The sequence below is a fragment of the Prionailurus bengalensis genome, chromosome B1 (genome assembly GCF_016509475.1).
Source record: "Prionailurus bengalensis isolate Pbe53 chromosome B1, Fcat_Pben_1.1_paternal_pri, whole genome shotgun sequence".
Classification (NCBI taxonomy): domain Eukaryota; kingdom Metazoa; phylum Chordata; class Mammalia; order Carnivora; family Felidae; genus Prionailurus; species Prionailurus bengalensis.
In genome coordinates, this window is record NC_057344.1 from 55,235,183 (window position 1) to 55,250,121 (window position 14,939).

Below are 14,939 nucleotides of genomic sequence, written 5' to 3' on the forward strand. Positions count from 1 at the left end.
ATTATGTATGCCAAATATTTCAAGTCCATTTTCACTTCACTCTCCCAAAAAACAACAAAACCTTCACGGTAAGTATTCTTAAACCCATTTTTCAGATGCTAACTTAAGATAATTGCTAAAAATCAAGGCAGAATTTGAACAGAGTTCTAATTCCAAAGCCCATACGCTGCACACTCACACGTATAGCTCTATTCTCAAAATTACGATGTTTATCCCTGATGTATCAATTTTTCTTGAGAATAACATATATTAAAAGAAATTTGTAATGGATTAAAGTCACATGAATGTTAAAGGTAAATCTTCAAAGATATTTTCTGATAGAGGCAGCTTCAGACTATGCCCCATATCTCAGGAGGTATGCATTGACTAGTGGCCATCAGTGATAATTTCAGAAAGTCCTTCATTCCATAAAAATGTGTTAAATGTTTGCTAAGCACCAGCTATTATTTAGATTTGGGGATATAGTAATAAATAAGATGGACCTTTCCTCTTGGAACTTGTATTCTAACAAAGTTTAGTAACTACAAAAAAAAAATACTTATTTATAAATGGGAAGCCTGCCAAAGAGGGGAAGTTTAGAGGGTAATACAAAGTATTGTTATGGGGAAAACTTTAGTACCATACCATGCAGTAGACCTATCATTTTGTGAATAAAAGTGACATTATTTAATTGAAATATGTACTTGGAGGTCCCTGATCTGTTTCTGAGGACCACACCCAGAACAGTATCTGTTCTCTATTTAGTATCCAATAAGTGTTACTGGACTGGACCAAACAATTTTGAAGTAGTCAGAATTCAGTTCCCCTTAAAATCTACACAAAAATCAGTCAGTGTTTTAATGGTATGACCTCCTACAAAAATGCATGAAGAAGTAGAATTGTTTAAAAAAACAACAACAATTCATTAGGGCTTTTTTCATTGAATTAATTGGTATTAAAATCAGACTAAGTAATATAAGTGTTAGATCCTTTCTGAAACAGTGCAGAGAATAAGTACATAAGAAAATCATCAGTAAACCTGTTTCATTTTCTACTTGGTATAGACCCTCTTTGAGGGAGGAAAAAAGCGTTAAAGATTCAGTATCTCTATTTATAAATGATACATCAGCGTGAGGGCATCAGTAAGACAACAATGGCTCTTGAAGAAGTGTTTCCTTATTACTGCAAATGAAATGTGGTGAGAAAAATAGTATTTGAAAAAAAGCTAAATATTTAGTGGAATTTTATAGATTATTATGAGTATTCATCATATATTCCCCTTTCTGAAAATAACTTCTGTAATATGAAATTAAATTACAGTCTTTTAGAAATGAATGCATAACAGAAGCACACATTCTTCTTTATATTACCAAATAAATATAAAAACATGAATGTTCATACAACTTACCTTATGCAGTTTTTCCCAACTAGGTCAATGTATTTTTCAAAGCAAACATTTCATTCAATCACATTAATAAACAGATGCCTTATTTTGTCAATAGCTTTTAGCTACAAGAAAAGACAATAAAGCTTTTATTAAAAATTTACTATTTTTCTTAACACTGTCTTACAAATGAATGAGGTAGGTATGGTCATGATCCCTGTTTTAAATTTTTTTTTTTTAATGTTTATTTATTTTTGAGACAGAGAGACAGAGCATGAACGGGGAGGGGCAGAGAGAGAGGGAGACACAGAACCGGAAGCAGGCTCCAGGCTCTGAGCCATCAGCCCAGAGCCTGACGTGGGGCTCGAACTCATGGACCGCGAGATCGTGACCTGAGCTGAAGTCGGCGCTTAACCGACTGAGCCACCCAGGTGCCCCAATGATCCCTGTTTTATAGGCAAAGCACCAAGGTTTAGAGAGATTAAATAGTTTGAATTGTTGTATTATCAGTTACATTATCAGAGAAGTAGTGCCAGGTTCTGAATAGGGCTAGTCTTACTCTAGCATCTAGAATCTTAACCACTACATTATTTAATAGCATCATCTATTTCCTTTGTAGGAAAACAAACCTTTACTGATATGGGACACAGGATTGTACACTTCAGCTAGCTCATATAAACTAAATGCCTCCTGATTTAACAATTTCTGTATTTTTTATCTTTGATATTTTATATACTTTTCCATATGAATCTGAGCACAGAGTTGACAGTAATACTCACTAATAGCTCATCTCTTCTTGATATAATTTCCCCTTTCCTCATCATAATCCATAGGAATGCCTTGAATATTTTTGTTTTCTGGGATTAAGTACTAATCCTAAAAGATTATTTGAGTATTGGAACCCAGGATTGAGTATGGAGAACCCAAACAATGAGCAACAACCACTGGAGGAAGGGAAGGACAAATTACGAACATTCAACAGATCACCTTGAAATTTTAACTTCCGTATAGGTGCTCACAGGTACACAGGACTTCCTTCCAAAAGAAATCATTTTTGTGGGTCGACTGGGTGGTTCAGTTGGTTAAGTCCCTGACTCTTGATTTCGCTGGTTAAGTCCCTGACTCTTGATTTCGCTCAGGTCATGATCTCATGGTTTAGTGAGTCTGAGCCCCACATGGGACTCTGCGTGCTGACAGCATGGAGCCTGCTTGGGATTCTCCCCCTCTCTGTCCCTCCCCCACTCATGCTCTGTCTCTCAAAATAGATAAACTTAAAAAAAAATCATTTCTGCAAAATATGGCAGGTGCTTTTAAAATGTAAATGATCCTGAGGTGCCTGAGTAGCTCAGTTGGTTCAGCGTCCAACTTTGGCTCAGGTCATGATCTCACAATTTGTGAGTTGGAGCCCCATATTGGACTCTGTGCTGACAGCTCAGAGCCAGGAGCCTGCTTTGGATTGATTCTGTGTCTCCCCGCCCCCCGGCCGGCTTGCACATGCACACTCTCCCTCTTAAAAATAAACATTAAAAAATAATAAAATAAAATGGAAACGATCCCATCAGTAAAGCATTACAGGCTTTAAAGTAATTCTCCCAAAAAAGAAAAAATAATCAAATTCATATATTTCTAAATCATTTTGCAGTAAGAGCCTAAGCCCAAACTTTACTCTCAAAGATTTGAAGAGAAATTGATATTAGAAAATTATAGTAAATTGACACTGATTTAGCTTCTCCAATTTACTTCTATAGAATGATACCATGATGGGCTCAACTTTGCAGAGTGGTGTATCTAGAGAGAAATATAAGGCATATATGTAGCCCCTATATTCCAAGAATTTTACAAATAAAAACCCATATCAACATTACCCTGATACCAAAGTCAGGCATGGACAATCTGAGGAAACTCCAGACCAATATCCCTTATGAATATAGATGCAAAACTCTTCAAAAAAAAATATTAAGAAGCCAAACTGAAAAGCACATTAGAAGGATTATATACCATGACCAAGTAAAATTTATCCCAGGAATGCAAGGGTGGTTCAATATAAGAAAACGATTTGAGGGGCATCTGGGTGGCTGAGTCAGTTGAGTGTCTGACTTTGGCTCAAGTCATGATCTCCTAGTTGGTGAGTTCGAGCCCTGTGTCTGGCCCTAGGCTGATAATGTGAGCCTGCTTGGGATTCTCTCTTTCTCTCTCTGCTCCTCCCCCATTCTTTCTCAAAATAAATACATTTAAAAAAAAATTTTTATTTACTTTTGAGAGAGAGAGACAGAGCAAGAGTAGGGGAGGGACAGAGAGGGAGACATGGAATCTGAAGCAGGCTCTAGGCTCTGAGTTGTTAGCAGAGCCTGACATGGGACTTGAACTCACAAACCCGTGAGATCATGACCTGAGCTGAAGTCAGATGCTTAAGTGACTGAGCCACCCAGGTGCCCAAAATAAATAAATTAAAAAAAAAAAAGAAAGAAAGAAAATCATTTGATGTAATACATCACATTAATAGACTAAAGGGGGGAAAACACATGATCATCTCAAGAGTTATAGAAAAAGTATTTTACAAAATTCAACACCATTTCAAGATAAAAATACCCAGAAAACTACAAATAGAGAGGAATTTCCTTAACATGATAAAAAGCATTTATGAAACACTTAGAGATAACATCATAGTCAATGGTAAAAGACTGAAACATCTCTGAAGAACAGAACAAGGATGCCTGCTTTCCCCACTGCTAGTCAACACTGTACTGGAAATCCTAGCTAGAGCATTTTGGCAAAAAAAAAAAAAAAAAAAAAAATAATAATAATAATAATAATTAAATAAATGATATCCAAATTGGAAAGGAAGAAATAAAACTATCTCTGTTCACAGTTAACATGAGTCTGTATATAGAAAACCTCCTAGAATATACACAAATACCACTAGAGGTAATAAATGAAATTCAGCAGTTGTGGGGGTCAACACACAAAAATCAGTTGTGTTTCTTTACACCAGTAATAAACAATACACAAAAAGAAATCAAGAAAATAATTCTATTTACAGTAGCATCAAAAAGAATAAAATACCAGAAATAAATTTAATCAAGATGGTGTGGGGCATGGAAACTGGAAACTATAAACATTGCTGAAAGAAATTTTTAAAAACCAAAATAAATGGAAAGACATCCCATGTTCATGGACTGATACACTTAACATTGTTAATACGGCAATCTTAAAGTGATCTAGAGATTTAATACAGCCTTCATCAAAATTCTAAAGGCCTTTTGGCAAGAAATGGAAAAAACCAATATGGAACTACAAAGGATCTCAGATAGCCTAAATGATATTGAAAAAGGAAAACGGGTAGGAGAACTCACACTTCCTGACTTCAAAACTTACTGCAAGGCTGCAACAGTCAAAAGATTCTAGTACTGGCATAAGAATAGATATATGAACCAATATAATAGAATTGAGAATACATAAATAAACCCAAACATCTAGGGCAAATTGATTTTTGACAAGGGTGCCAAAACCATTCAGTGAAAAATAGTCTTCAATAAATGGTGCTGAGACAAATGGATAACCACATTCAAAACAATTAAGTTGAACCTCTACCTCACTCCATGTACAAAAATTGACTCAAAACAGGCCAATGACCTGAATTTAAGTCCTGAAGTTATAAGCTTCATAACCTCAGATTTGGCAATGAATTCTTAGATCTGATACCAAAAGAGTAACAAAAGAAAAAAATAAATTAGATTACATAAAAACTAAAACCTTTTGTGCATCAAAGAACATTATCAAGAATATGAAAAGGCAATCCACAGAATGGGAGAAAATATTTGCAACTTGTATATCAAATATGAACTTAATATCCATATACAGAAAAACTCCTGCAACAAGAAGACAATCAATCCAATTAAAAAAATAAGCAAAGGATTTAAATAGATATTCTCTAAAGAAGATAATACAAGTGGACAACATGCATGTGAAAAGATATTCAGTATCAATGGTCATTAAGGAAATGCAAATTAAAACTACAATGAGATACCATTTAACACCCAGTAGGATGAATTTAATTAAAAAAATAAAAAAGGAAATACACTATTGGCAATTTGGAGACATAGAAACTCTTGCACATTGCTGTGGGAATGTAAAATGGTATAGCTACTATGGAAATCTGGAGGCTCCTCAAAAAGTTAAATCTAGAATTACCATATGATTCAACAATTCTACTCCTAGGTATATACCTAAAAGAAATGAAAACATGTTCAAAAAGAAACATGTACAGAAATGTTCATCGCAGCATTATTAATAGCCAAAGGTAGAAACCCAAATGTACATCTACGGATGAATAAACAAATTGTGATACACATACATACATACAAACACATCACATACCACACAATTGAATATTATTCAGCTATTAAAAGGAACAAAGTACTGATGAATATACCGCAACTTGGACGAACCTTGAACGTACATGCTATGTGAAAAAACCCAAAAGGACATATATGAATCCCTTTATAGGATATATTCATAATGGGCAAATTCATAGAGCCAGAAAGCAGATTAGAGGTTAGCAGGGGATGAAGAGGAGGAAATGGAAGTGATTGATTACTTATGAGTGTTTTTATGGGGTGATGAAAAATTTTGAAATTAGAACTGGTGGTTATACAACATTGTGAATACACTAAATACTACCAAATTTTATATTTAAAATGGGATACTACCATATAAATTTTACCTCAATTAAAAAAAAAACTTCACGGGGTGCCTGGGTGGCGCAGTCGGTTAAGCGTCCGACTTCAGCCAGGTCACGATCTCGCGGTTCGTGAGTTCGAGCCCCGCGTCAGGCTCTGGGCTGATGGCTCGGAGCCTGGAGCCTGTTTCCGATTCTGCGTCTCCCTCTCTCTCTGCCCCTCCCCCCTTCATGCTCTGTCTCTCTCTGTCCCAAAAATAAAAAAAAAAAACAAAAAAACGTTGAAAAAAAAAATTAAAAAAAAAAAAAAACTTCACGTAGAAATAATATATAGAGCTTGTTTTTGTAAAGAAATATATTTCAGGTACTAATTTTTAGCCTTTTCCTAAATTGTTCAATAAAAGATAGTTCTACCAAATAACTGACTTATTTCTTGAATACCTGCTACTCATTATGTTTTTTTCCTTTTATCCCAATTTTGGATTCTTCTGATGCTCTAACACTAGAAGTAACCTATGCCCTTACAGAGATATGCGATTTTTTTTTTTTTGGTTAAGATATAAACACAGAAAAAGATTTCTAGTGAATTAAGTTTTAAAACCTAATAGCAAATAATTACAAATTTTATATAAAACTGCAGAATCTTGAGTTCCTCAGCTTTGATGAAGTTCTCAATTTTTCATGCTTTAAATTGCTCTCACAAGGATTTAATTTCATTGGATAACTAACATCCAGAACTCTTTTCACTTTTTATCCAACTACATTTTATACAAATAATTAACTATATGAAATTAACACTGCCTAGTCAAATGTTACATCATAAACAGATAATGTAAGCAAATGATTTCAAGCTTCTTTCACAAGAACGGAGTGTTTTTATAGGAAAAAGTAACCCTACAGTCAAGTTTTATTAAAAAATTAACTTTTGGGGCACCTGGGTGTCTCAGTCAGTTAAGTGTCTGACTTTGGCTCAGGTCATGATTTCACGGTTCGTGGGTTCAAACCCTGCATCAGGCTCTGTGCTGACAGGTTGGAGCCTAGAGCCTGTTTCAGATTCTCTCTCTCTCTCTGCCCCTCCCCCACTCATGCTTGGTCTCTCTCAAAAATAAACATTAAAAAAATTAACTTTTTATACATTATAGATTTAGATAAAAATATGTGGAAGTTATTACTTTCTTCAAATAAACCATCCTCTTCTAGTTATGTGGTTCACTTTCAGATAGCTAAAACTTCTCACAAAGATTTCTGGAATGCCAGAAATGACAGGATTCTGTTAATACCAATTATCACAGTCTCTGCCCATTAATAATGTACAGTTGACCCTTGAACAACATGGATCTGAACTGTGCAAGTCCACATATATACAGATTCTTTACAGCACAGTACTGAAAACGTATTTTTTCTTCCTTATGGTTTTAATAACATTTTCTTTCCTCTAGCTTACTTTATTATAAGCATACGGTATATAATATATGTAACATACAGAATATATGTTAATTAACTGTTTATGTTATCAAAGAGGCTCCCAGCCAACAGTAGGCTATTAGTATTTAAATTTGGGGAAAGTCCCAAGTTGTATACGGATTTTCAACCATGCAGTCAGTGGTTGCCACCCCAGTCCCTGCATTGTTAAAGGGTCAACTGTAAATCTTTAAATAGTTACAGCAAGAACAAAGAATAGTTGCTTTATTTTTCACCATATTTTGTAGCTGCCAATACATTCCGTACATTTAAAAATACATGGACGAAGCTTCTAATAAACCAGTACTTTAGATTCAGCTACATCAGTGGTTCTTCACCATGGGTAATTTTGCTTCCTAGGGCATGTTTGGCAACATTTAGGGATAGCTTTGGTTGTCACACCTTTGGAGTGCCACTGGCACTAGTGTGGCCTGCATGATGCTGCTAAAACTGTAACACATAGGACATCTCCCACAATAAAGAATAAAGGCCCAAATGTCAACCTTGAGAAACCCTGAGCTACATTAATGTTCTGATCCATTCGTTTCCAGCCTAAAATCTGCACCATAATCAAGGACATTAACTGAAGCTATTGTTTTGTTTTGGTGTCATAAACTATAAATTTGATTTATAATTATAAGAATTTTAACAGAAAACGGGCCGAGAATGAAATGTAAAGGAAAATAGGATATAAATCAAATCAGAGCTACATATGGACCAGACTTTAAAGATCTTGTTTGATTTCTAGATCTCTCCAACTTATGAGTTTTAATTTGCAATGTAAACAATATAGGGCATGAATGAAAATTAATGGGCCCTGCAGAACTTCTATGTTTATTCCATATAAAGATCTTTTCTCTAAGACAAAATTTAAAGAAACAAAATTAATTCTATGTTATTTCAACTTTCAGCATTGTGTTAATCTTTTCTGACACATTAAGTCTTCTCTGGAAGGAGGTAGGTATATAAATTAAACTGTTCTTCCTAATACTTTATCAAGTAGTAGTAGTAATAATAATAACAATAATGGAAATAAGAAAGAAGCTGCACCTCAATGGAAGTCTATTTTTCAAACCTGTTAGCACTAAAAAGCACTTTAAAAAATAATGCTAATTAGGACATCCTTGATTCCAAATCAGATCATCCCAGAGAAAGCAAATGTACTACATTTGTTATTTCTCCTTCAGCTTAAAAAAAAAAAAGTGGTAACAAAATGATCCTTACATTAAACTCTCAATTAAAAGTAGTACCTAATCAGTTTAATATAAAAATCAAGTTTCACAAAATGAATACACTGAAGCAACTATAATAGTAATCACCTTTATTTAAAATATTTTTTAATCTAGGAAAGCTCATTTTACATGAGTTTCCAACTAATTATTAGAGTCAGAAACAAAGAAAATAAAACCAGAGAAAATCCTCTGTAAAAAAATACACAAGGAACATTTCTACATGTGAAAAAACAGTAAACAGTCTTAACATCTGAACATCCAAGTCTTAGTCTCAATTCCATCTCTCCTAGTGAACACCACTATCAACCTTGAGATCTGATTTGTTCTTGTCATTCTTCACTGAGTAGATGAAATATGTTAAGGTGTCTTTTTCATTCACTGGAATAGACCTAAAGTGGCAACCAACTATCTATAAAAAAAAAAAAAAAAAATTGAAATTAAATTATAGATATTAACAGATTTCATACTAGGCAAAAAAAAAAAAAAACAAAACACTTTAATTCAAAGAAAATGTGCTATGTGATAAGAGTTATCTCTTTTTAAAAATAAACTGTTTAACAAAATACCAGCAAGATGAAAAGCACATCAGAATAAGATGTTATGAGTAAGAGATAGTGTGATTTCAAAGGACCCTCCAACCCACTCAGTTACATACATTAATTTAGGATGTATTTAAATTTTATAATTAGAATCTACATTAGTAAGTAAATATTTTTCAACTTTAGGTACCAATGAAATAAACAGAATGTAGATCCTACTCACAGAAAAAGGATAAATATATAGTTGAAAAAGTTTTGGTACTGGCAGTACTCTTTAAAGTTCCTTGAAAGTTTTTCTGAATAGGTATTATTGATGGAAAATGAGAGGGGAAAGAGGAACTTTCACTGAAGAATATTTATCTGCCCTCTGGCCTTTTCATTATGCTAATCTAACATGTGCACTGCAACTACCAATAGAAGTACAATAGATTAAACTAGGGTGTTGATATGCTTATCTAGATTGTAGAAAATAAAACTTCTTAATGAAAAAGTTATTCATATGATAAGATTTAAGGAGGACAGTCATCTGACTCTGGGATCACTTACCACTTATCTGCATTTCTGACTAAGTAAACTATAACACTCATGGCTGTTTGGATTGTTTCTCATTTCTAAAGAAGAAAATAGCTCTGGAAATAATATAACTTTTTAAAGATCAGATTAGCAAATATTTGAGTTGTGACTTAGACATTAAAAAAAAAAAATACAGCTGACCCTTGTATAACACAGATTTGAGCTGCAAGGGTCCATTTACATGCTTTTTTTTCCCCAATAAATACAGTACTTTCTCTTCCACATGATTTTAATAATATTTTCTTTTCTTTAGCTTACTTTATTCTAACACAATAAAAATATATATAATACATAAGACATACAGAATATGATAATTGGACAGTTTATGTTTTCAGGAAGGGTTCCAGTCAACAGTAGGCTATTAGTAGCTAAGTTTTTGGACAATCAAAAGTTATATGCAGATTTCTAACTGTGCTCCCAACCCCTGAGTCATTCAAGGGTCAACCATACATTAAATATAACATATAAAATAATTAGTTCTCTGGTTCTCATTTGTCTCAACACAAAAGTAACTTCCACTTGATCAGTATCAGTATATATGGATACAGTTTCATCACAATAGATAATATCTGTGTTTCTGTTGTATCAAATTTAAAGAAAAACTTAATTTTTGTGGCAAGATGGAAAGAGGAAATTCTGGCTAAAAAGTCAATATATTAGATCTCAACAATGTTAAAAAGCATTCTGCCAAAGAATTATACTTTCTGTATCTTTTACCTTATTCAATGTGCATGTTTTAGAAAACGTTGCCTTACTAAACCCCCAAGCTAAAAAATATGATAAAACTGATTTATATGTTTACATTTCTATTCTGTCTAGTAGACTAAGCATTTTTATGTAAAATGATTAAAGTATAAATATATAAATCTATAGACACCTTAATTGGATTCACAGATTTCTTGGTTCTATTAATTCCTAAGAACACACACATTTCAAAATTTACCAAAGGACTAGAAGTTAGTTCTATGACAAAGCAAAAACTACGTAAAATGTTGGACAAGAGTCTTTGCATCTTCTAGATGTGACGAAAGCATAGACACCTCAAATAAAACAAACATCAATAAGGCCAAATTCTGAAATAGTTAAGTCAACAAGTCAAATCAACAAATAGGAATACTATTTATGGGTTTATCTGTAGATCTAATCCATCAGAAACTTCAAAAAATAAATTCTAATGACGACATCAAAGCTTATCAATTTCTTTTATTATGCCTCAATTAGGTGTTCAATAAATGTTTACTAAGTAGAATTTTAAAACCAACAGATTTCTAGAATGAGAATTTAAAAATTATCACCCAATATTTCTGAGAGGCAGTATTAGAAGATGCTTAGAAAACTACATACAATCCAGTAAGTAGTTGTAACATACAGAAATTTAAGAGGCAGACAGACATTTCTAAGAAACTAGATTCTTCCACAATAGATCTTTTATTAACTGATCCAACTAAAATGCATTGGTATATATTCTACATTAACAATTTCATTAGCCTTTAATGCCTCTTTTTTGTATGAACAGGCTCATTTAAAGTGTAAATAGTTTAAAACTCATAAATACCTCAACAAGTTGTGCTTTATTAAGTCCTGGTCTGGTTGATAGTTTGAAGTGTCTTTTGTATCTCCGAAGTGTATTTACTTGTAACTGATATAAATCAACCTGGAAAAATTAAACATATATGAATTAGTTCATACAATTTTCAAAATAGTTATCTTTGATACATACAAAAACATTTCAATTTTGGCACAATAAAAATGTAATTCCATTATTAAACAACAAAAATTACATTACTTAAGTCCATTCCATTATCCCTTTTATATAATCAAAACTATAAACGTATTAAACACTTTAATCTTTTGAAGATAAATATTGAAAACTGGGAGCAAAAAAAAAGTTAGAAGGCAACAGAGCTATAAGCATCGTCAACTGAAAACACAAGTTAAATTGTGTAACTGCTTGTTAACTGGCTATATTTAATTTTACTTTCATTTTCAGATTTTTTGCTTTAAGTATTTTTAAAAGGCGTTCGTATCTTTTAATACAAGTTACAGAATGGAATAGTTAGGATTTACATTTAACATACAGAAACTTATCTACCTCTGGAGTATCAATATCTTGAACAGGTGAATCTCCTCCATCATCATCACTCCCTTTCCTCTTTCTTCTGTTTCGAACACTCTGAATTAAGTTTTTATGATAATCACAAATGTAAAGATGCCTTGCCTGAAACAAAAGTTTCACAGACTATTTATGATTATGCAACCTATGTATTAGTAAAACACACTGGGCACAGTGAATTATTAAAAATAAAAACAGTCAAAACAGGCCACTGTTAAGACAACAGCATGTTTCTATGCTTAAGTCCTGCATCCAGTTAAAACATACCATGTCCAGCAGTTCAGTTAAGAAGATTGGGGGGTGGGGTGGGTGGGGAGTGGTGTAAGTAGAGGAGAGAAGGGAGACAGAGAAGCAGAATGAGAAATTTCAACTCTCTGGATTTTGTCATTAAATTGCAGGGAGGCTGAACTAGATTTACTAGGTCATGCTGTTTTTTTTTTATCAAGGGGAAAGATGACGTTGCCCACAAATTGCTATTTCACAGTATTTACTCAAAGAGTGTATTTTAATAGCATGATGTATGCTTTCGATTCTTTCTCAACACCCAAATTATCATATAGGTACAAAACTATCCATTTTTACAAATGAGCTATTGATTTCATACCCTACTTACATTTAAAGTTGAATTATAAACTTGAATATTTAATGAGTGCACTTATCTGTAATATGTTTTCCCAACCAAAGGAATGTGAAATTCAAGTTTACTTGAAAAGTTGCTCATGAGCATGACCAAGAACTACCTGTTTAACAGGCAGAAAGTATCACAAATAAACTTTGCAAAAGCTTCAATTAAATGTAGTCTTGAGAGCTGCATGGTAACACGTGAAATACTGAGCTTCATATACTAAGTTAAACTCCTTTAAAAAACCAAATCATTAAGGCCTAAAGCTTTTAAATTAACTTTTAAACTAAGTCCAAGTTAAAAATATGCAGAATGTGTACTAGATTCTGGCATCTTGAGATTCATTTACTGCCAGCCAGAACTCCTAAAAGTGGCGACGCTTGTTTCTAAAAACCTTATAGAGGGTCAAAAACAACCACCACCACCACCACCACCACCACCACCACCAGACGTGCGAAGAAAGGACGGAAAAAAAATCCCGATGGCTGCCAAACGGATGGCAAAACAGCAAAGGCTACGTGTTCCCCACGTTCCCAGCAGCTGCGCTAGATGCTGACATCGTTCACAATCCCCGCTCCCTGCAAGGCGCGGGGTGAGCTCAGCTTCCCTCACACGGTACTCGGACGAACGGGGAAAGGGGTCTTTCTTGCTGAGGTTATCAGGTCCTCGGTCGTGGCAGGACTCCACTTTCCCTACACAAGGGGAGCTGCTCCCTGGGGCCAAACGCCAGCGAGGGCAGCAAAACAAAGAAGGCGCCTCCATTCCAGAAGGAGCCTGCCGGGTTGCAAGAAAACTACTCCGGGCCCTCCGAGCGGCGGTCCCTTTGTTTCGTTTCCCGATCTCAGGGAAGGAGGAAGGGGAAAGACTGCGAACAGAATCGACTCGTGGAGCGCGCGGGGGGTGGGAGTGGAGCGCGCGGGGGGGGGGGGGGAGTGGAGCGCGCGGGGGGGGGGTGGGGAGGGGCGCGGGCAGGAGGGGTGGGGGAGGAGCGGAATCACGGAATGCGAGTGTGTCGGTGGGGGTGGAGGTCAGAGTTGCAGCGACTTTGTTGTTTGCTTCATACCACAGACCACACAACGGGTTCCCACTGCAGCCAGGTCTAGGGGGACCCCGGAACCCTCCGCCCAACAACCGCCGTCTGCACCGCTCCCGGAGCCCCAAGGGGGTGGGCAGGGCAAGGCCGTCCCGTCCCGCCGTCACTTACGCTCTTATCCAGCTCGATCTTCACCTTCTTCTGGGAGATGCTCTTCTGGATCCTCTTGCTGAAGCTGGCGTTGCCTGCCGCACGGCCGCACCGCTCACCTTCCTCCCGCAGACAGCACAGCTGTCCGGGCCCGGGCCCTGCCGCTCCCGGGGGCCCAGCCGCCGAGACGGCCCCGGCACCCGGCACCTCAGCCCCGGCGCCGGCCCCTGCCCCGTTCCCTGCCGAAGCGGCGGCGGCGGCGGCGGCAGCGACCACGGCGGCCACGGCGGCTGCCGCGTCCCCGCCGCGGCTCATCTCCTCGGGCGTGAAGCCGTTCATGTCTCCGCGCTCTGGGACGCCGGCGCTGACAGAAATCCCCGCTCGCCTCGCCGCTCCCCGCCTCTCTCCGGAGACTCTGGGGTCTCCGCGGGGTCTCTCAGGCACCTGACCCGGCGGCGACAATTCCTCCGGCGGCACGGCCAAACACCAAGCGCCCTAGCCTGCTGGGATCTGCTGGCGTCGGGACAGTGGACAGTGCTTTGGGTTAAGAACCAGAGTCAGGCGGCGCCAAGAGTTAGGACCCCACTCACTGTCACATGGAGACGCTTCAGCAGTTGGACCCGAGCGCCTCCGCCTCCCTCCGGCCCCTCGTCTTGCGCAAGCGCGACGCGCCCTCTCCTGTCCCGCCCCTTCCACTCTGTCGCAGGGCACCACGGGAATCGTAGTTCTCGGCGGGAGAGTCAACCTGAGTTCTTCCCTGACTCGGCGCCTCAGGGATTGGGAGAACTACTAATCCTAGCATGCATCGCGTAGAGACGGGCTGGGCTGCGGCTGCTTCTTTTTTTAAAGCATGGGGAAAACAGGGGGCGTGTATTTGAGGGTTGTGATGTTTTCTCGCTTCTTGTCCCTCCCGCGAGGTTGGATTGTGTTTAGCTACCGGGATTTTGCAGAGTTGGCATTCTAGAGGAAGAGGTCACTCAGCTCCAGAGACGAAGCGCAAAATGCCGGGGGCTGGGGCTAAGAGGGGAGGAGAGTGAAGGTGTGGAGTAAAAAAGTTTTGGGGCTTTTCATATCTGTGGGAAAAGGTTTGGTGTGGCCATGCTTTTGTGGGAAACCCAAACCAAGGAAAATTCATGCAAGCTGGCCCTCTTCGGGTCCTGGAGGTCCTACCGCTA

The 14,939-nt window shown here is 37.1% G+C and overlaps 1 protein-coding gene across 2 annotated transcripts; it reads right to left on the reverse strand.

Moving 5' to 3' along the window:
• Window positions 1-8,808: 8,808 nt before the first annotated feature.
• Window positions 8,809-14,414, reverse strand: SAP30 (Sin3A associated protein 30). 2 transcript variants are annotated; one of them, XM_043565555.1, is made up of 4 exons: window positions 13,786-14,414; window positions 11,939-12,064; window positions 11,402-11,500; window positions 8,809-9,143 (listed from the first exon to the last, which is right to left on the reverse strand). In XM_043565555.1, the coding sequence occupies exons 1-4, from the start codon at window positions 14,101-14,103 to the stop codon at window positions 9,021-9,023; spliced, it is 666 nt and encodes a 221-aa protein (XP_043421490.1). In that variant the 5' UTR covers window positions 14,104-14,414; the 3' UTR covers window positions 8,809-9,020. The 2 variants fall into 2 exon arrangements, with proteins under 2 accessions (XP_043421490.1, XP_043421497.1); XM_043565562.1 differs by lacking the exon at window positions 11,939-12,064 and having other exon boundaries at window positions 13,786-14,383.
• Between the last annotated feature and the right edge of the window lie 525 nt (window positions 14,415-14,939).

What these genes read in the sequence shown, in the direction of transcription:
- SAP30 (XM_043565555.1), bottom strand. Translation starts at nt 14,103, where the DNA reads ATGAACGGCTTCACGCCCGAGGAGATGAGCCGCGGCGGGGACGCGGCA. An exon ending in AAGATATTGATACTCCAGAG is followed by an intron (nt 11,501 to 11,938) that starts GTAGATAAGTTT and finishes TAATTTTTCCAG; the next exon opens with GTTGATTTATATCAGTTACA. An exon ending in ATAAAGCACAACTTGTTGAG is followed by an intron (nt 9,144 to 11,401) that starts GTATTTATGAGT and finishes TTTTTTTTATAG; the next exon opens with ATAGTTGGTTGCCACTTTAG.